At 35.5% G+C, this 21,750-nt stretch overlaps 2 protein-coding genes and 4 long non-coding RNA genes across 6 annotated transcripts; 4 read left to right on the forward strand and 2 right to left on the reverse strand.

Moving 5' to 3' along the window:
- Positions 1-592: 592 nt before the first annotated feature.
- Positions 593-3,300, reverse strand: LOC131927875 (uncharacterized). Its single transcript, XM_059283749.1, has 3 exons — positions 3,176-3,300; positions 2,578-2,692; positions 593-900 (listed from the first exon to the last, which is right to left on the reverse strand). The coding sequence occupies exons 1-3, from the start codon at positions 3,236-3,238 to the stop codon at positions 698-700; spliced, it is 381 nt and encodes a 126-aa protein (XP_059139732.1). The 5' UTR covers positions 3,239-3,300; the 3' UTR covers positions 593-697.
- A 1,432-nt stretch (positions 3,301-4,732) lies between these two features.
- On the forward strand, positions 4,733-8,037 carry LOC131927876 (uncharacterized). The gene is made up of 4 exons (XR_009383707.1): positions 4,733-4,807; positions 5,949-6,005; positions 6,456-6,588; positions 7,942-8,037. It is a non-coding gene; the product is annotated as an uncharacterized LOC131927876 (long non-coding RNA).
- Positions 8,038-8,903: 866 nt separating this feature from the next.
- LOC131927877 (uncharacterized) lies at positions 8,904-11,037 on the forward strand. Its single transcript, XR_009383708.1, has 3 exons — positions 8,904-9,361; positions 10,417-10,562; positions 10,916-11,037. It is a non-coding gene; the product is annotated as an uncharacterized LOC131927877 (long non-coding RNA).
- Positions 11,038-12,259: 1,222 nt separating this feature from the next.
- On the reverse strand, positions 12,260-14,089 carry LOC131927868 (BPTI/Kunitz domain-containing protein 4-like). The gene is made up of 3 exons (XM_059283745.1): positions 13,957-14,089; positions 13,230-13,379; positions 12,260-12,428 (listed from the first exon to the last, which is right to left on the reverse strand). Exons 1-3 carry the CDS (start codon positions 13,997-13,999, stop codon positions 12,289-12,291), a joined length of 333 nt encoding a protein of 110 aa, XP_059139728.1. The 5' UTR covers positions 14,000-14,089; the 3' UTR covers positions 12,260-12,288.
- A 32-nt stretch (positions 14,090-14,121) lies between these two features.
- On the forward strand, positions 14,122-15,743 carry LOC131927870 (uncharacterized). The gene is made up of 3 exons (XR_009383702.1): positions 14,122-14,257; positions 15,154-15,263; positions 15,564-15,743. It is a non-coding gene; the product is annotated as an uncharacterized LOC131927870 (long non-coding RNA).
- Positions 15,744-18,012: 2,269 nt separating this feature from the next.
- Positions 18,013-19,850, forward strand: LOC131927872 (uncharacterized). Its single transcript, XR_009383704.1, has 3 exons — positions 18,013-18,213; positions 19,156-19,309; positions 19,717-19,850. It is a non-coding gene; the product is annotated as an uncharacterized LOC131927872 (long non-coding RNA).
- Positions 19,851-21,750: the final 1,900 nt, after the last annotated feature.

The following is a 21,750-nucleotide window of genomic DNA, read 5'->3' on the forward strand; positions in this document are numbered from 1 at the left end:
CATTTTTACAAAATAAAATAAATTAAACAACACCTGTCTGTGTTTACCTGTCATATACACCTCTCGTAGGTACAGATACATTTCAAGTAACTTACCATAAATAGTTTTTTTAAATTTACAATACAAACTAAAAAATGAGGAAAAACGTGGAATCTATTATCAAAACACAACACACAATATATTTCTAAAATCTTGACCACAAGACTAAAGTATAGCATCCGGAAACTTTTAGAACAAAAAGGATCTACATGCATTTTAAGGGTGCCATATTTTTTTATTCTACTCGGGAGCCGGACGTTTTGCCGAAAGACACTTGCCCGAATGCCGTTTTCCCGAATGGACACTTGCCCGAATGCGACAAATGCCCGAATGGACACTTGCCCGAATGCGACAAATTTGCCTTCGGGCAAACGGCATTCGGGCAAGTGTCTTTCGGGAATTTGTCGTAGACCCATTCTACTAAAAATCCGATTTATTTATTTATCTACAGTGTGACTTTCAATTTCAAAATCTCATGATGTCAGTTATTTAGGTTGACTTATACCGTGTTTTAAAAATATATCTCTGTGTTTAAATAAATCGAACAACGAAATCGAATTATATATATTTTTATTTGGTATTTCTCTTCAGAGGTAGGAAATATAGTACACATCACCGTGTGCAGAAATAGTACAAGGGAAATAACTTTTGTATTTCTTTAGTTATCCAAAACAGGGGGAGCCACTCCAAATCTGCGACGACAGGTGTAGGTAGAGCCATCATCTATAATGAGCCGGGCGGCCATCTTGTCGGGGGTGGCTTTCGGTAAACTCCGGACACAGGTCAGACCTTTCCGGCAGCCGCAGCCGGACCGGAAGACCGAGCAGCTCTCGCCCTCATTGAAGTACGTCTGGCAAATTTCTGTGGGTAGGGGAAAATACGTATTTTAGAACGGTTGGCAGGTTTCAGTGTTGGGGACAAATACGTATGTTAGCACGGTTGGCCAGTTTCTGTGGGTACGGGAAAATACGTATATTAGCACGGTTGGCAAGTTTCTGTATGTAGGGGAAAATACGTATGTTAGCACGGTTGGCCAGTTTCTGTGTGTAGGGGACACATACGTATGTTAGCACCGGTTGCCAGTTTCTGTGTGTACGGGAAAATACGTATGTTAGCACGGTTGGCCAGTTTCTGTGGGTAGGGGAAAATACGTATATTAGCACGGTTGGTAAGTTTCTGTGTTGGGGAAAATACGTATGTTAGCACGGTTGGCAAGTTTCTGTGTTGAGGAAAATACGTATGTTAGCACGGTTGGCAAGTTTCTGTGTTGGGGAAAATAATGTATGTTAGCACGGTTGGTAAGTTTTTGTGGGGGAGGGGAAAATACGTATTTTAGCACGCTTGGCAGGTTTCTGTGTGTAGGGGAAAATACGTATGTTAGCACGGTTGGCCAGTTTCTGTGGGTACGGGAAAATACGTATATTAGCACGGTTGGCAAGTTTCTGTATGTAGGGGAAAATACGTATGTTAGCACGGTTGGCCAGTTTCTGTGGGTACGGGAAAATACGTATATTAGCACGGTTGGCAAGTTTCTGTATGTAGGGGAAAATACGTATGTTAGCACGGTTGGCCAGTTTCTGTGTGTAGGGGACACATACGTATGTTAGCACCGGTTGCCAGTTTCTGTGTGTACGGGAAAATACGTATGTTAGCACGGTTGGCCAGTTTCTGTGGGTACGGGAAAATACGTATATTAGCACGGTTGGCCAGTTTCTGTGGGTACGGGAAAATACGTATATTAGCACGGTTGGCAAGTTTCTGTGGGTACGGGAAAATACGTATGTTAGCACGGTTGGCCAGTTTCTGTGGGTACGGGAAAATACGTATATTAGCACGGTTGGCAAGTTTCTGTGGGTACGGGAAAATACGTATATTAGCACGGTTGGCCAGTTTCTGTGGGTACGGGAAAATACGTATATTAGCACGGTTGGCCAGTTTCTGTGGGTACGGGAAAATACGTATATTAGCACGGTTGGTAAGTTGTTGTGTGTCAGGGACAAATACGTATATTAGCACGGTTGGTAAGTTTCTGTGTGTAGGGGACACATACGTATGTTAGCACGGTTGGTAAGTTTCTGTGTGTAGGGGACACATACGTATATTAGTACCGTTGGCCAGTTTCGCTGGACACGAGAAAACGTGTGCTGAATAATGAATTTGTCGACAAACAACTAAGTGAATGCTAGCGCTACTTCTACTTGGATACATATCAGCTCCGAATAGTAATTCACTCCAACAGCCTGCCTTTGTACGAATGTACAAATATGCAGGTAAAACAAGAAGAATCAAATTAGTATAGGCCTACTGAAATATGTGATCGTCTAGGAATAACGTGACATACTGGACAAAAAGGGTGTCAGCATTTGGTTGTGTCTTTTCATTAGGTCTCACGCAACTTTTCATGGTATAATACTTAAATCATGTCATATATATTCGCTGCTATTCAAAACTATTTCAATGTGCTATGTACATTGTAGTAATGGAAAAGATGCCTAAGTATAAACAAAAACAAAAAACAAAAAACGGATATGAACTTACTTTGGGGCCAAGGAAGGACGGGTACTCTCTTCCTGCTGACTATCTGGACGTTCTCTTTACAGCACTCTCCAGATCCACATTGGGAGTTGTCGATACAACTTGCGCCAGGTACTGCCTGTAAGCAAGACGGGAATCACGTGACTGATACAAAACATAAGACATAATTTTACACACACGTTGTACAATTAAAATCTCATGCTCACATAAGGTACGAAATGTATGTCATATATGCATATATATATATATATTATATATATATATATATATATATATATATATATATATATATATATATATATATATATATATATATATGCATACATGTATATATATATATATATATATATATATATATATATATTTATATATGTATATATATATATATATATATATATATATATATATATATATATATATATATATATATATATAATATTATATATATACATATATATATATATATATATATATATATATATATATATATATATATATATATACATATATATTAAAATATATACATACGTATATTTATACATATAAACATAGATCACTCTCATTTATTAGTTAATCAGTGTCTAACATTAAACTATCTCACCTGAGTTATTGAGATGAGACACAGGCCTACACCTAACAGTAATAGAGCTGATATTTGTATCATTTTGAAGTTTTAGAAATCTGTACAAACACTTGCATTGCTCACGTTTATATAGTATTTATACCAACATGGCCGCTTTTGATTGCCGTTACGGTGATTGTTTTTTGTCATCGCTCTAGGCCTTTTAATTATTTCACACAAAAGCAATCAAGCACAAACGGGTTTCCTGATTTGTTGATTGCACGTTCATACAAGCAGAACTCATCTTCAGCCGGTCACAACATCCAGTCAACACAACATCCAGTCAACACAACATCCAGTCAACAGGGGTAATCAGTCAAAAAAAAAAGTTCACTTAATAAATAAGTCAATCAAAATGATCGCGTTTACAAAAATTTGTTTTACTTTTTCCCAAAAAGGAACAAATGGGCAATCTTTCAATACATCAAACCAAAGTAGACAACTGTCAAAAAATATTTGATTTGTGAGTTTCTATAAAAAAGCGATTTGGCAATTAATATTCAGCTTGTGCTTTTCTTTGCCTAAAAACCAACATGTAGATATTTACTTATTCCTTAAAATTAAAAAAGAATTCAAACGTTTCACTTCGCTTTATTAAATGTGTATAATATACATTTTGTTAATGCACAGTGGACGGCAAACATCTAATTTGCCTACATCTAATGTTAATTAAGTACGTTTAGCTTAAATATCAATAGCTATTGATCCATCTGATAAACATAGCCTTAGGCTAGGGAAATCGAAAGTAAAAACTGTAGGTTACACAGTTAACACTTTGTTGTTGTCGGTTTACAGGGTGTAGGAGGTCATAGATCAAAGGTCATAGGTGTGTCTCCTAAGTGGACCAGATGGTTCTGACAAAATAAGCTTCTTCTTCTTCTTCGTTCTTACTAGTAATGTTGGACGGTATTGACCTCAACTTAATTAAGCATTAAGTATTAACTTGTTATGCGATAAATAAACCATGGACTCCGATTTCAGCCTGCTTTTCTTTTTGGATTTGCTTCCATAGCCTTTTGTCCAACAAATAACAAACTACAAGGCAGAAGTTGTTTAATTTTGGAGTTGTCTCTCCTAGAAGAGTTGTTGTCTTCAGCTAACGAGCCTCATCTGTCCCGGGTTCAAACTCGAGACTTATCGGTTTAGCAGCTTGCAGCTTTACCCACTCGACCACGCGAATTTTTTCTGCTTCATGTCGTCATACATCTTGACAAGGAAGACTCACCCTAAATAAAACATGTTATATACATTTTCGTCCACTGAACTAGACATAGTTCTTAGTTTAATAACCATATTAAGTACAAATACTTGTAAGATAGAAATGTCCGCTCATTAAAAAAAAATGTTGGTATATTTTGTTACTCTGTTAAGAAACACGTAAGGTATCAGGTTTTTAATTGTTTATATTAAACTACTTTCAACTGAACTACACCGCATTGAGCTAGCATGCTCTCACACAACAGTAATTATTTTTCTTCTTTTCTGCGTATCACCTTAAAATCTTTCAACGCCGCTGATTAGATTTAATTAACTTAATTTCTTTTCTTAAAGATTCTTTCACTCAGTGTACCAAAAACGTTATCAAGAAGAGTAAAGAAACAGAAAAACCTGGTTCGTATTTTGGTAATATTTTAAATTTATCATTAAGTTGTTTTGTTTCTTAAAACTAACTGTACCTTGTCATTGTGTTATAAGCCGCTTTAAAAAAGTATCCATTCGAACCTAATAGTCAGCGAGAAAGGTGAAATAGAGTTCAACTGTTTCAGTGACCTCAGCATATGCTCAGCCGCTTTTACTTTCCCTAACCTGAGTTAGGTACCCATCAGTGCTGGGTGGACTCAGTGACGTTCTACTGACACGAACCCTGGGCTGACTTCTTTGTACAGCAGTATGTAGAACAGCCAGTGGCTAGCCTACTACCCCTGGTAGTCAAACAGACAAAGTTAACAAGACATACGCTAAGCCAAGCACTCAAAGTAAACAAGACCTGCGATAGGTCAAATAATGTAAACAAGACCTGCGATAGGTCAAATAATGTAAACAAGACATATGAGAGGTCAAGCCGTCAAAGTAAACAAGACCTAATAGGTCCAGCAGCAAAAGTAATCAACGTTTGGGATAGGTCAAACAGTGACGATATAAGCTTCTGATGGTTTGTTCGATAAATAACAACCGCTTAATACTTTCCGCTTAAAAACCTCTGCAATATCCGAACGGTCTTTCCCTTTCCATACCCTGCGTGCAACCAACATCCCCCCACCCCACCACCACGCAATTAGCAATATCCGGTTAACTTCACATCAACAAGAGCTCGACTAGGTGTAAGGAGATCAAGCGTCACGTGACTGAACCAACCAATAGCAAGACTGTCTTCTAAACTCTATTAAAATGTAGTTTGAGCCCTGCCTACCATGAAAACTAAAACGCTATTGTTGACCTGCATGTTGTTCCATTAACTTGTCTTTGTGTACATCCGTTTAACGCGTACACATATTCTAAAAGTGTACGTTTTAAATGAATTGTTGGTTTTCTGACCTCTGACCGCAGCAATAATTTTAAAAAGCTAATCCACAGAATAGCCGGCTGGCATGTACCGAAAGTAAATGTTTTGGAAAATAAATTGAGAGGATTGTAGGTCAATCATCTAGTGTCCTATTTTTATGAGATATTTTGTTCTTAGTGCTTGTTAAAAATATGTGTCTATATATATATATATATATATATATATATAACATTTGTCTCTATTTTCTAGAAAAAGAAATCGTCATGTCTCGTCTGATATTCTTCTACTGTCTATTGCTTCTACCTGGTGAGTTCAGCTTTTGTTTTGAAAAAAAATTTCTTAGTTAAACTGAGAGATAAATATGTTGTGCCTATATAGCGATGTTGTGGGGAGTTTAAAAAAGGAATGTAGTAAATGACCATGGGGCAAGTAAAATAGACGTCACCGGTTTAATGTACCTCAGCGTACCTCAGGCACCCATTAGAGCTGTGTGGACTCAAAGACGTTCTACAGACTTGAATCCGGATTCGAACTTGAGACTTTCGGGTTAGCAGTCTAGCGCTCTACCATTTCAACAAGCTGTCCCATAAAAATGAATGGTTTATGTAAAAACGAGTATGATGTTTTTAATATATGAAAACATATATATATATATATATATATATATATATATATATATATATATATATATATATATATATATATATATATATATATATATATATATATATATATATATATATATATATCCAACAGTTAGTAGTGGCGTGTCGGTTGGTACCTGTGATGAAGCATGTTGGGAATACGGTGATGATGGTGTTGTTTATGGCTGTCCTGAGGGCTACGAGTGTAGGTCAAACGGCTGTGGTCATCATTGTGTGGCTATTAGGTAGGTCAAGTAAATAAACGTACAGGGGTATTTCAACGGAGTGTTACATATAATGGGACTAAATATCTCAAGACAGATTTCATCAAGACAAAATAATCTCAATTACAAATTATAACAAGACGAAACATATCAAGACAAAACTATTAAGGAAAACATATCCCACGTACAAAATATCTGTAAAGCAAATGACAGACTCTGACAGACGAGGCTCGACAGCTGGGGACATCCACTCTTCTTGGAGAGAAAACTCCAAAATCAAACAACTGCTGCTTTGTACTTTGTTCTTAGTTTGTTCTTAGTTGGACAAAGACTATGGAAGCAAATCCAAAAAGAAAAGCAGGCTGAAATCGGAGTCAATGGCCTCAATGGCGCTTAACCAGTTGACACGTATACTTAATTGTGAGAAAGGGGGATCCTTCCCAACACTAAAATTAAGAACGAAGAAGAAGAAGAAGAAATGACTCTGAGACAAGCTATCCCATAGATATACATTTCCAAAACCAATTTCTCAAACTAGTCAAAGCATAAACTAGTATAACCTTAGACAGAGACCACAGACACACAAGTAAGCCTATAGTGATAACTCTCTGTATGGATGGCAGATGTTACCCTGGGGACAACGGTGCTGCAGCCGGCTGTCCCAAGGGCTACGAGTGTAGATTCAACGGATGTTGTCTCGTCTGCCAGCCGACTGGGTGGGTTGGATGCGTCAACGTAGGGAGATATTCAACGGATAATATATCCAGACAATTCGTATCACGTACAAAATATTACAGGGACAAAATATTTAATGGACAAAATATCAAACGGAAAAAATATTCAACGGACAAAATATGTCAGGGACAAAATATTTAATGGACAAAATATCAAACGGACAAAATATTCAACGGACAAAATATCTCAGGGACACAATATCTAACGGACAAAATATCCCATATAGGACATATTCCACCCTCAAAATATCCCAACGGTAAAATATCTAAAAAATAAGATATTACCAAAGACAAATACTAGACCGACATACTCTTCTCTGAATATAATGTGTCAGAACAAAAATATCCCAAGAATTTAAAACCATGTCATATTTGTTTTTTAAAACTTTCACAGAGACCACTTATATACACGGAAACATTCACATACAAACTAAATCTACCCCTACACAGAGAGGCATACCCATTCCTATATGACAACTCAAGTTTTTAAAGCCAACTTAGTTTACATAAATAACGTGTCTACCCCTGCCAACTCCCTAACCGAAAAAAAAAAAACACCAAAAAACTAACACGCACATAAAGCTCACAAATTTCTTCATGCTATTATGGAATAATTTCCTGATCTGATTTTGTATTACAGGACATAAACCCAACAAAGGCGACTTTATGGAGTCGTGTTGTGAATGTTGAAATCATACATGAAGAAAGTTGATTACATTAAATCAGTTAAATTTCATTTATGTTTCTTTAATTGATCATATTTATTAGCTATTATAATATATATATATATATATATATATATATATATATATATATATATATATATATATATATATATATATATATATATAAACACACACTCACACACACACATATATATATATATATATATATATATATATATATATATATATATATATATATATATATATATATATATATATATATATATATAAATACACCCATATATATATATATATATATATATATATATATATATATATATATATATATATATATATATATATATATATATGTATATATATATATTATCTAGAGTTTTGTAACGAAACAGGTATTAGCTCGTATACGTCTAAAGCAGAGTTTCCTGAAAATTGTAAGGATCGTTCACACGCAAACTTTATCACTTTAAAATAACAATTTTTGTTACGACTTTTTCATTTTGGTATTCGCCACGCTAAACTGTAATTAATATTAATAACACCTAATTAGTAAATTGAGGGGAAAAAAGTAAATTGAGGGTTAGGGTACGGATCCTTGTGATGACGTGTGAGTTGTTGGATGAAGAGAGAGAGAGAGAGAGAGAGAGAGAGAGAGAGAGAGAGAGAGAGAGAGAGAGGGGGGGGGGTAGGGTTAGAAAGTTGACATAATTTTAAAAAAAAACTCAATTTCACCAGTTATGTTGAATTGTTTAATTTAAAATAGAATCAATATACTTAATTAACACAGCTTAATCAATACTTCGGAAAGAGATCCACATTTACAAAACGAACCAGCTGTTCGGAGAGGAGAGTGTGTGAAGCTGAAGTCTGACCTCATTTTATAGGATGGTGAGGGGGGGGGGGGGGGTTGATGAGGATCTTACGATTTAGTCTAAAAAGCGTGGCGTCACTGAAGAAGACTTCAAATAACGTGGACATGACCGATGGCGAGAGAAATTAAAAAACAAATTGGTTTTCTGTTGCCAAAAGTAAAATTCGGTGCGCGGACCTTTGACCACAGGTGCTTTGACCATAGGGGGTTTGACCATAGGGGGTTTGACCACAGCGGAGCTTTGACCATAGGGGCTTTGACCATAGGGGGTTTGACCACAGCGGGCCTTTGACCATAGCGGTGCTTTGACCATAGGTGGTTTGATCATAGGGGGTTTGACCATAGGGGGTTTGACCACAGGTGTTTTCTCAGCAGAGGGTCTTTGATCACAGGTGGTCTATCAACTGGTGTTTGATCACAAGCGCTGTGTCCGGCTTTGATCATAGGTGTTTTGTCCACATAGGGTCTTTGATCTCAGGTGGTTTGTCCAATGCTGTCCATATATGGTAAGGATTTATTTTAAAAGTTGCTAAATTATATTTTAAATTTCGACATGATGTAATAATATGGTCAAACAGATGTACTGACATATTTGCGTGCTATAGCACATCTGTCATGTAGTTAACCATTTTATGTATTACATCTTTGACTATATTGTTGGCAAGTTTTGTATCATTTTTTATCCTTTATATATGCTATGTATTTTCAAGTACTTCTACATTATTTATTTGTGAAACTTGTTATATGTCGCATTATTTGTGTTTCATTTATATGTGGAGACTAAAATATAGTTCTTGGCTTTTTTAAATACATGTTAATTTCTATTAACGTACTCTCAGGAAACATGTATAAAATCGTGTTAATCGTATCACACCTATGATCAAAGCCGGACACAGCGCTTGTGATCACACCCGTTGATAGACCACCTGTGATCAAAGACACTCTGCTGAGAAAACACCTGTGGTCAAACCCCCTATGGTCAAAGCCCCTATGGTCAAAGCTCCGCTGTGGTCAAACCCCCTATGGTCAAACCCCCTATGGTCAAAGCACCTGTGGTCAAAGGTCCTAGGACCTAAAATTCGAATTGTTTAGACAATGAAGAGATGCCTGGAAGAAACTCTGACCACGAGTTTTAGGAATAAATACCTTTCATAATAGTGTGCTGGAAGTTAAGATTAATTTAAATGATATATAACATATATATATATATATATATTATATATCATTTAAATTAATGTGTGTGTGTGTGTGCTCGGGTGTTTGTTTCTGTAGTACAAATCACATTTTTTCTTAACTAATATGAAAATATGTAACAGAACGATACACTTTTATTTAATATCAATATGTGTAACTGACGGTAATATTTATAGACCATTTCCAACCGAAATAATACAGCATGATTACCTCAATTAAGGAGAAACCCCCTATGGTCAAAGCACCTGTGGTCAAAGGTCTGCACACCATATGAAAATATAAGAAGTAGAATGGGACTGCATGTTTTTTTTATAAATACCAATATTGTTTGTAAATGTATATCATTAACACGTTCTTTTACATTCAGTTACAGTGTGTGGTGGTGGGCAGATCGGGCTGTGTGTGGAGAGATGTGAGTACAGCCCCACACTCTCAGCTATGGGTGGGGGCGACGGCTGTCTACGAGTGCAAGTCTAATGGGTGTGGTCATACTTGTCAGCCCAAAGGAAAAGGGTAGGTGATATAGATACACATATAGACATGTTATTCAAAACAACTGACCGATTAGCATGCTAATTAAAACAGACACACACACACGCATTCACACAAATTCTCTCTCACACACACACTGATTCTGAATTAATCATATGAACAAAAATACTACACACATGCAGTTATGTTTACAGGTAGCCTATTTATGAGCTATATAAATACAGTTTTGTTATCAATATATAAAACCACATGCATAAAGACTAACACATATCGAAACTCACACATTCATACACAACTTAAATTATTAATAAACACATAACCAAAGAAAGTTCTACTTCAATGGTAATGATCTATTTTTAAATTTTGTCCTACAGCCCTATAACTTCTTGATCTGAGATGCCAACAGTTTCTCTGATCGACAACTTTTGACCAAACACCTGTCATAAGCTGTCAGAAATCATAGACAAAAGATGATTAAACACACTCTGTAAAATCGGATTGATTGTTGACTAGTTTGTTTGTATCGCATTTTATAGGTCCTGCTTCACTCCCACCCACAACCGTATCACGCCCCTCCCCCACGCCCCGGACGAAATTTTAATTTAATTTAATTTTTTATAAAAAAATACACTGTTTAACACTTGTTCGCCCACACCCCTCCTCACCGAAAAAAATGTCTGGAAAACAAACACTCTAGAATCTAGCTAAATATATTGGAGTTTTGTCATGCTATATATTATATTATGCCGTTATGATACTGTATATTAAAGATCTTTTAATACATCTGTTACAACGTTACAATAATAAGCTTTTAATCGCTAATGATGTAATCAACCCTTTTATTTTGAATCTTATTGTAAACATTAAAGTTCACAAGTTATATTTAAATGAAAAAAATAAACCTCATTAGGGGCTGTCCACATTTTTTCCTCGTTTGTGCCCAAGACTCAAAAGGGAAGAGGAAGTAGAGTTCATCTTTTTCAACGACCTCGACATTCAAGTAGATATTGTAGTCCGGTACCCGTCAGAGCATGGTAGACTCAGGGACGTACAACTGATTTAAACCCGAATTTGACCTCGAGACTATCGGGTTAGCAGTCTAGCTCTCTGCCACGCCCCCCCCCCTCCCATAAATGGCTTTAAACTCCTAGAAAAAGGGTGGTTTGTTATTTTGTGACGATGGATGATGAGGATCACGTTATTTTTTAGAAAGTGTATTTTAGGCTTCATTTTCAAGTTTTTTGTAAACTGACATAAAAATTGATTAAAATATTCTAGGTTAACCAAAGCCAATCCATTTTTTTGGACATAAAATTATGGGGGGGGGGGGGGGGGGGGGGCTAACTACCGTCTAAAAAGCGTAGCGTAATTTACGGATGATCCCTTAATTAACGAAACAGATGCGTAGCGAAAGGGGGGGGGGGGGAGGGTTAGTATATATGTCCCCGGGCGCCGACCCAAGGGGCGCCAAAATGGGTTGAAAAAAAATTAAAAGCTCATTTTAGCTGCAGTTTTGAATTATAAACATAAAAAAATGTAGGGGAGGGGGGGGGGCGCCAAATTGAAAGTTTATCCCGGGCGCCAGGTGGGGTCACTACGCCTCTGCAATAAGTGAATGTATATACACTTATTTCTAAATATAATTTATTCATGCCTTTTTAGAACCTTAAATTTAGCAGATTTTACGTTAGACAAAGAACAACAAATTAAAAAGGCAGTTCAGCAGTGAAAAGTTTATTTGATTCGGTTAGTTAGACACGCCGTTAACCTTTAGAATGCCCAGCAGTGGGTTAGGATTACACGAGCAGTAGGTACACCCGTTACCTGTGGCAAAGCCGTAGGGACAGTAGAGGCCACACATTACACCACCACAAAAACGTTTTCCAACTGTGGAGTAGAGGAATACAAAATGGGGTTACAATAAATCGTCGTTCGTCTCGTACTATTAAAGCAAGACATTTTCATTATGATAATTTTCTGTGTAAAAAGTAAAGCAATATTTTAACATTGGTAGAATATCGCGTATCATATGTTTTATAACCATAACGTCTAATTTTGGTATCATTTACATTCCAAAATTACGAGCTTTTAATTTTACAGCAGATGTTTAAAATGTCAAACTGAAGAACTAAGAAGAACTATTCCTGAAAACATTTTAGAACCATCTATTATCTTTAAATTTCATGAAGAACAAAGCAACCTGAATATATTCTTAGAATGTGTATTGACATTATGGTCTAAAACACAAACACGAAAACATCCGTTGTTGTATATGTGGGATGTGCGGACAGGTTTAAGCTTTTTGTTTTACCATCTCGTAATATAGTTGATTTTTTTCGGATCTTATTGCAACAGGTACAGTTTCTAAACATCAAAGCAACGAAACATAAATGTGTATATGTACTGGTACGCATGTGTGTCTGTGCGTGTGTGTGTGTGAATATGTGTGTGTGTGCGCGTGCATGCATGTATATGTGTGAGTGTGTGTGTGCGTGTGTGTGTAAGTATGTGTGTGTGCTCGTCCATGCATGTGTGTGTATGTATGTGTGTATGTATGTATGTGTGTGTATGTGTGTGTGTGCGCGTGTGTGTGTGAGTATGTGCGCGTGCGCGTGCATGCATGCATATGTGTATGTATTTATTAGTGTGTGTGCGTGGGTGTAAAACTGGTCGACCTGCTCTACTCACCATTCACTGTCTGGCACGTGTGTCCACAGCCGTTTGACCGACATTCCTGACCCTCGGGGCACGGGTTGTACCCAGCGGCCTGCAGGAGGGGACTGGGGCTACATAGCTCCACACAAATAGCCGACAGTGCCGGTTGGAAGGTGGAAGAAACTTAAGAAAAAAAAACAATGGTTAAGTTATATATACATGAATTCTATTTTTCCGTTCGGAATATGTGTATTCGTCGTATAGAATATTAATTCCTATCGCTATCTTAATCCATATCCTCAATCCATTCATCATCAGTTTCCTCATTTCTTTCATCATCCTTTATCCTTATCACTATCTCTATGATGATGTCGATCTTTTCCCCTATCCAAACACGTATCCCCATCTTCATTCCCATCCTATTCACATCCACACACTTATCCACTTTTCTATCTTCTGCACTATCCCTATCCTTTTGGCTATCCTCATACAAATACCTAATCTTAACGTTAACATACTTTACTACGACCATCGTATCAATCATTCTCCCTAACCTTATCCCTAACCTACAAGCTTTAATTAGCTCTGGTTTATAAAATCGTCTCACTTACTTAATCCCTAGACCTAATATTAGCTTAGCCCTAGCTATAAATAGTAGCCAGCATTTAGGACATTATTAAAGTTAAATAAAGCTAGTAATATATTGTTAACATTTAATACACACGTAAACAATTATTGAAAGAAAAAAAAATCGTCTTACAAGCAGCTAAGACACAGACTGTTGAGAGCAGTAGAAACTTCATGATGTCCCCGTAACCAGTAGTTGAATAGTTTCTTTATCTGCGGCTGTTTACCTTTAAATCACCATCTAAAATGTTAGGCCATACAAGATAACGTTTACTTCAAGAAGATAAGAATTTTTTCTTATCTTTTGTAATATAGTTAGAGCTAGTAAAGTTCGTGTTATATTTCAAAACATTTTTGGCAAACAGCTGGGGGAACTTCTGAGATTCACATCATGAATATCACGCTAATTATAGTGTTGTTGGCTCTCATTTCAGGTGAGTACTTAGGTAACTGGTTGATTGACAGGTGAGTACACAGGTAACTGGTTGATTGACAGGTGAGTACACAGGTAACTGGTTGTTTGACAGGTGAGTACACAGGTAACTGGTTGTTTGACAGGTGAGTACACAGGTAACTGGTTGTTTGACAGGTGCGTACACAGGTAACTGGTTGTTTGACAGGTGGGTACACAGGTAACTGGTTGTTTGACAGGTGAGTACACAGGTAACTGGTTGTTTGACAGGTGAGAACACAGTTAACTGGTTGTTTGACAGGTTAGTACACAGGTAACAGGTTGTTTGACAGGTGAGTACACAGGTAACTGGTTGTTTGACAGGTGAGTACACAGGTAACTGGTTGTTTGACAGGTGAGTACACAGGTAACTGGTTGTTTGACAGGTGAGAACACAGTTAACTGGTTGTTTGACAGGTGAGTACACAGGTAACTGGTTGTTTGACAGGTGAGAACACAGTTAACTGGTTGTTTGACAGGTGAGTACACAGGTAACTGGTTGTTTGACAGGTGAGTACACAGGTAACTGGTTGTTTGACAGGTGAGAACACGGGTAACTGGTTGTTTGACAGGTGACTTCACAGGTTAGTGGTTGTTTGACAGGTGACTTCACAGGTTAGTGGCTGTTTAACAGGTGAATACACAGATTAGGGTTTTTTTTTTAGCAGGTGAGTCCACAGTTGTTTTTTTTTGTGAACATTGAACATTTATTTGCAAACATGTTTAAAAAAAAACGAAGATACTTTCGATATACTTTACTAGCTATTTTTACTATACAATTTTTACAGAAGCTAGTTGATTAGTCGTACCAACAAAACGTATAACATAAACTTGATATGCATGATTATATTTAAATCTCTCTTGTTTCTACCCTACCAGCCGCCTACGCCTTTCTGTCCTCCCCCTGTCCCCCAGAGTGTGACTGTGGGCCGGGCTTGGACTGTGCTATAGGCAACAACATCTGTGGCTTCTACTGTGTTTCGTCCTTGGTAATTCATGTTTTCATTGTCGTTAAAGTTACCTGACCAAAAACCTTATTATATGTTTTATATATTTTATATAAAGTCTCTAGTCTCTAGTTCGGAAACCGGAATCGAGCCGGGAAATTATGTATATATATATATATATATATATATATATATATATATATATATATATATATATATATATATATATATATATATATATATATATATATATATATATATATATATATATAATTCTTTGTCTAGCTTTAATTGATTTCTCTAATTAAATTAAAATTAAAATTTAAAATTTTCTCCTAACAGAACATACACACCTAAGTCAGGTCAGAAGTTTGTTACACAGCTACAGGGAAAGATGAAAGTACAGATGGCAATACAAGAAGTGATAATTTTTAAAACAGCGTTAAAGCAATAACTCAGCATGTTTGTGCAAATAAAATTGTGTCTAATTGTAAAAAAATAAAGTATTGTTTAAGTATTGTTTACGAAATTCATCAAAATTTGTCCTTCTGTTTTTATTACTTGAAAAGCATACATTCCACCCCACAACTATTTTTAAAAAAATTAAAAATTTAAAAAACGTCGATTTCTTTAACAACATAATTAAAATACTAAGAGCTGACCACAAAAGAACATCACAAAAGCATAAATGTCGGAAGGATGAGATGGAAAAAAAAGTCAGTTGAAGTTGTTGAGCCGCAAGTTAAATTCCATTACACAACGATAAGTATAATAAAAATCCTGGCCATTGCTTGCAATCTGTTAGGAGTTGTGGCATCATTTTAGATAGCGACTGGCTTATTCAGAAGATGAGTGATTCGTTGTGTTTTCATTTAAAAAAGGGGTGTTTAATTTTTTTTAATTATCAGAACGTGTGACGTCACGTATGGTCAACCATCGCCACAAATAGGAGTTGATCTGATGCTGTCCTCTTCACTGAAGATAGTCTAGTGTAGTTTATAGATGTATTCATAAGCCTCAAAACTATTGGTGTAGCTAGGTCGGGTGTCACCCGGTGCGGCTCCTGAATATGCCACCTCCATCCCCACCTCCTCTGATATATATATATATATATATATATATATATATATATATATATATTCCATATACACCTGTAAGTATGTGTATACGCAAGTGTGTATGTATTTGAGTATATCTTGTTTTTCTGCATGTATTTGATTTTTTTCTAAGCTACGCATTTTCTGGGTTGGGCTTAGTCCTGTGTATCAAGAGTAACATAGCAACCAAATACTTTTTGAAGATCTTTATCCCTTATGGATATAATAAATTTGTGATCCAATTATCATAATTTAACATACTCTATAGCAAAATAAATCAAATTTAAAGATCAAACTGATTTCAGACGTGAATTGTTTCAAAACATTTGTATATATAAAATGTAAGGATCATAGACGGTTTGTACCTTAGATGAAATACGTTAACAGTCGGTAAAGTTATGAGAGGGGACGGCGTGTTTGAATGGTAGAGCTTAGACAGATAACCTGAAGGGGTCGAGTTCAAATCCCAGCTCGAGTCTGTAGGGTGTACCTGATGGCACCCAATTCTAATGGGGTAGGCTACCTGACTTACATTGAGGAAACCAAGGCGGCTGGGCGAAGAATTGACCACACTATCCCCCTCTACTGTCTCAACACCACCGCCGGAAATATGAAAGAGACTACTGTGTTTAATAATCTATAGTTTTTTATTTTTTTTTATTTTTGGTCGAGTAAAAATTGTTGAATTGCAGAAGAGGTGTGGATCGCATATTCAAAACTCACCTTTCACAAACGTTTGATTTAGTATGGGTCGAAAATGGGTCGAAATCGATCGTTCTATTAAAAAAAAAACGGAGGTAACTCAAGGAAGGTATTAAGGTAGGTAACTAAATACGAATTTCCATTTCTGTGTTTCATTTGTTCAAGTATCATTAGCCAGTTAATTGCCAAATTTTAATTTACAAGCTATTATACTTTTTGAAAAAAAAGGTAAGTTATACATTTTTGTGTAATCAAAATTAAATTTAATTAATTTAATGCCATTATTACAATCTTTCACACGCTAGTTTTATTATTTTAAAATAGCTATTTGTGTTACGGTATTCTCTTTATTGTTATTTCTCCTCAAAAATCAACAGATGTAAAATTTCTTTCTATACTATTAATATATGTTGTTTTATTGTTGAACGGCATAATTATGTTTTATTAAACTAATATGTTGAATAGTTAAATTTAAAATTTAATTAATACACTTAATTAACACACAGCTTAATCAATACTTCGGAAAGAGATCCACATTTACAAAACGAACCAGCTGTTCGGAGAGAGGTGTGTGTGTGTGTGTGTGTGTGTGTGCGTGACGCTGAAGTCTGACGCCATTTTATAGGATGGGGCTGATGACGATCTTACGATTGGGTCTAAAAGGCCTGGCGTCACTTACGGAGACCTCCAAATAACCTAGACATGACCTGTCGCGAGTGAAATTAAAAGCTGTTTTTTTTTAATTTCAGTTGCCAATTAAAACTAAAATCTACATTGTTTTGATCCCTCTCCACCCCCCCCCCACACACACTTCGCACACACTCTCTTACAAACGGAATTTAATCATTACTCAAGGTAAAGATGGGATCTGCTGTGTCAACCTAATTAAGCGTCATGTAACTTAAACCATCCAATAGAAGAAGAGTGACATTTAACCTCGAATCCACGTCGTGTTTGAGACCAAAAAAAATCTCGAAAATAAAACCTATCAACCATCCTGGCTGACATTACATTTGGTTCTCTCGGTCATACACTTTATTTAGTGCGTACCGACGTGAACTGAAAAACTTGTTTTTTTTTGTATCAGCTAGACAAGCCAACACAGCATCAAATATTACCACCAGCGTAGTCTGTGCAAATAAAATACATCATGTCTCATCTGTTGTTCTTCTGTTGTTTGTCGCTTCTGTTTGGTAAGTTGATCCAAGTTTCTAATGTACTAGCCATCGGTACCCGTTTCACGTGAATTATAGAGATATATATATTAATTTTAAAATGTTGTACTTGTTTGAGAAAAATAATTTATGAAATAGTTATTGGTCAAAACGCAATGCGCTTTACTACACGCTGAACTATATTACTGACAAAGCAAAAAATAACTAATTAGCTAAAAATCCGACACATTTAACATAACACAGGCACACACTGATTAAGTGACTAAATGATTCCGTTAAAAATCTGGCTATTCAATGGTCATTATGTTGTTTTTAAGTAATTTGTTTTAGTTTGACTGATAAAATTGTATATATTTCATAGCGTACGTCTTGATGAGTAGTTCCTTTCTTTATATTCTAAAATCGGAAGATTCACATATAAAAAAAAGTTTTACATGGGGTGTCTCGATCCCGTACCACCTGCTTGGTAATAAGTACACTGTCATCTCAGCTATTTAGGCACCGTATGAAAAATGGGGAATGAAAGACGTATTTAAAAAGTTAAACTTACGCGAATATGCCTATTTTTTTCAAATTAATTTTTTTATCCCAAATTAGCCAGTTCCATAGCTAAACAAACAAAGCTTTCTATAAAATAATTAAGACCTGAAATAGTTTAATATAGAAATTTATTTTTGGAATAGATTCTAGAGTAGATAAGAGTCTAAATCTAGATCTTATCGTCTTCGTCTAGTTTTTGCGTAGATTTAGATCTAGTCTAGATCTAGAATACCTAGATTTAGAATCCAAATAGATGAAATACATTTTATAAGTTTAGGCCGGATAAATGGTATTGTATACATTTCATAGCATACGTAGATCTAGATCTAAATCAAAGCTAGGCAGTATGCCTTGTGTTTGTTATATGTACCCCTATATTGTTTGTAAATGTATATCATAAACACGCCCTTTTATCTTCAGTGACAGCGTGTGGTCGTGGGCGGATCGGGCTGTGTGTGGAGAGATGTGAGTACAGCCCCACACTCTCAGCTGTGGGTGGGGGCGACGGCTGTCCCAAGGGCTACGAGTGCAGGTCAAATGGGTGTGGTCATACCTGTCAACCCAAAAGAAAACGGTAGGTGATATAGATACACATATATAATTTATATTCAAAACAACTGACTGATTAGCATGCTTATAAATATACACACACCCACACACATACATACCCAAACACGCACCCAAACACACACTGATTTTGAATTTAAACATATGAAAACAAATTATACACCCATGAACTTATGTTTACAAGTAGCCTATTTGTAACCGATATAAACACAGTATATATATATATATATATATATATATATATATATATATATATATATATATATATATATATATATATATATATATATCCACATGCATAAAGACTAACACATATGGAAACACATTCAGACACAACTTAAATTATTGATAAATACATAATCAAACGTAGTTCTACTCCAATCGTTATAAAAATATTTTATTGTGTTCCAACAGCCCTTTACTTTCTTGATCTAAGAAGCGAACAGTTTATCTGATTGACAACTTTTGGCTAAACACCCGTCATCAGCTGTCATGTTTTGAACATAGAAATCATAGACAAAAGATGATTAAACACACTCTGTAAAATCTGATTGATTGTTGATTAGTTTGTTTGTATCACATCTCACAGGCCCTGCTTCACTCACACCCACAACCAAATCACGCTCGCCTCCTCCCCCCTTTTCCGGACGAAATTTTAATTTTTTTTCAAATTAAAAATACACTATTTAACCCTTTTCCGCACACACCCCTTCTCACCGAAAATGTCTGGAAAACAAACACTCTAGGTAAATACATCAGAGTTTTGTCATGCTATATATTAAACTAGCCATCGGTACCCGTTTCACGTGAATTATAGGCCTATATATTTCAAATATATTGTACTTGTTTTAGAAAAAATATATTTATAAAATAGTTATTGGTCAAAACGCAATGTGCTTTACTACACGCTGAACGATATTAGTGACAAAGCAAAGAAATAACTAATTAGCTAAAAAAACCGACACATTTAACATAACACAGTCACACACTGATTAAGTGACTTAAATGATTCCGTTAAAAACTCGGCTATTCAATTGTATTCTTCGTGTTTTAAGGTGATTTATTTTTATTAGGTTTTTACTTTCTCGTATATACGAAGTATAGAGAAAGTATTGTAATCGTGCAAAAAAAAAAAATCGAGATTTTTACAAATCTCGACGTTTTACATCTAACTGATACGGAAAAACATAATTTTGCAATCTTGTCCGTATGTCTGTGTGTCTGTCTGTGTGTCTGTCTGTCTGTCCGTGTGTAAACACGATAATTTGAGTACCGTTACAGCTAGGTTGATGAAATTTCATATATAAGTATTTTATCAAAATCGTAGATCCGTATCAACTTTTGAGTGATTTCCGATAACCGGAAGTGGTACTTTTCCTACTTTGAATTTTTCAAAAGCCTATAACTTGAGTACTATTTCAGATAGATAAATGAAATTTCACATGTAAGTAAAAGATCTAATTCTCTACCTTCTTTTAAATTTTGAGTAATTTCCGTTGACTGGAAGTAGTAATTTACGCTACTTCCGATTTCTAAAAAAACGAATGTAAATTTTAAAAGTACTAATAATATTGCGCACTATTATGCGCTTTTTTATTTGGCGTTCACTTGGTGTGCAATTAATTTGTCTACGAGATTTTATTATATTTTTAAAACTTTAAGTATTTAAAATGGATTAAAAATCATGTCTGTAGCCCAAGTTCCCATCCCCTGTTATTTTATATAAGAATATTCGAGAAAGTTTAGGGGAGATCACTCCCGGTTTATTTATGTATAGGTCTATAGATTTAAAGGAAATACTTAATTTCTTCATCGGTAACCATACCCTATTAAATGCACTCGCTGATTAAGAGACTTAAAATTAAGAGACATAAAACATTTCATTAAAAACCCGGCTGTTCAAATGCAGTTATGTTGTTTTTGTCTTTTAAAGTAAAAATTTATTTTGGGAATAGATTCTAGAGTAGATTATAGTCTAAATCTGGATCTTAGCGTCTACATCTAGTTTTTCCGTAGATCTAGTCTAGATCTAGAATCTCTAGATCTAGATCTAGAATCCAAATAGATAAAGTAAATTTTATAAGTTTAGGTCGAGAAAATAGTATTATATACATTTCATAGCGTACGTAGATCAAAATCAAATTTGAATGAAATAGTTCATTTCTTTATATTCTAAAATCGGAAGATGACGCCATGAGTTTTGTGTAAACATTTGGCGACTGACGTCATTGTTTTATGCGTTCTTTTTCACAACTATAAACACTTTTCCTGTTGCATAATTAAAACTGTTTTTCTACCTTCGAATATGCCTTTATTGTTTTTTTCTTCTTTAAATAAAATTGTGGTAATACATTTGAAACATCTACCATATTATTTTCAACAAAAATCCACATCGTTCTCCATATATCGCTGAAGATTCGGATGTGATATCCGGCGAAAGTATTTTGT

Source organism: Physella acuta, unplaced genomic scaffold (assembly GCF_028476545.2).
Source record: "Physella acuta isolate Inbredline_101_S28 unplaced genomic scaffold, ASM2847654v3 ptg001441l, whole genome shotgun sequence".
NCBI classification, from domain to species: domain Eukaryota; kingdom Metazoa; phylum Mollusca; class Gastropoda; family Physidae; genus Physella; species Physella acuta.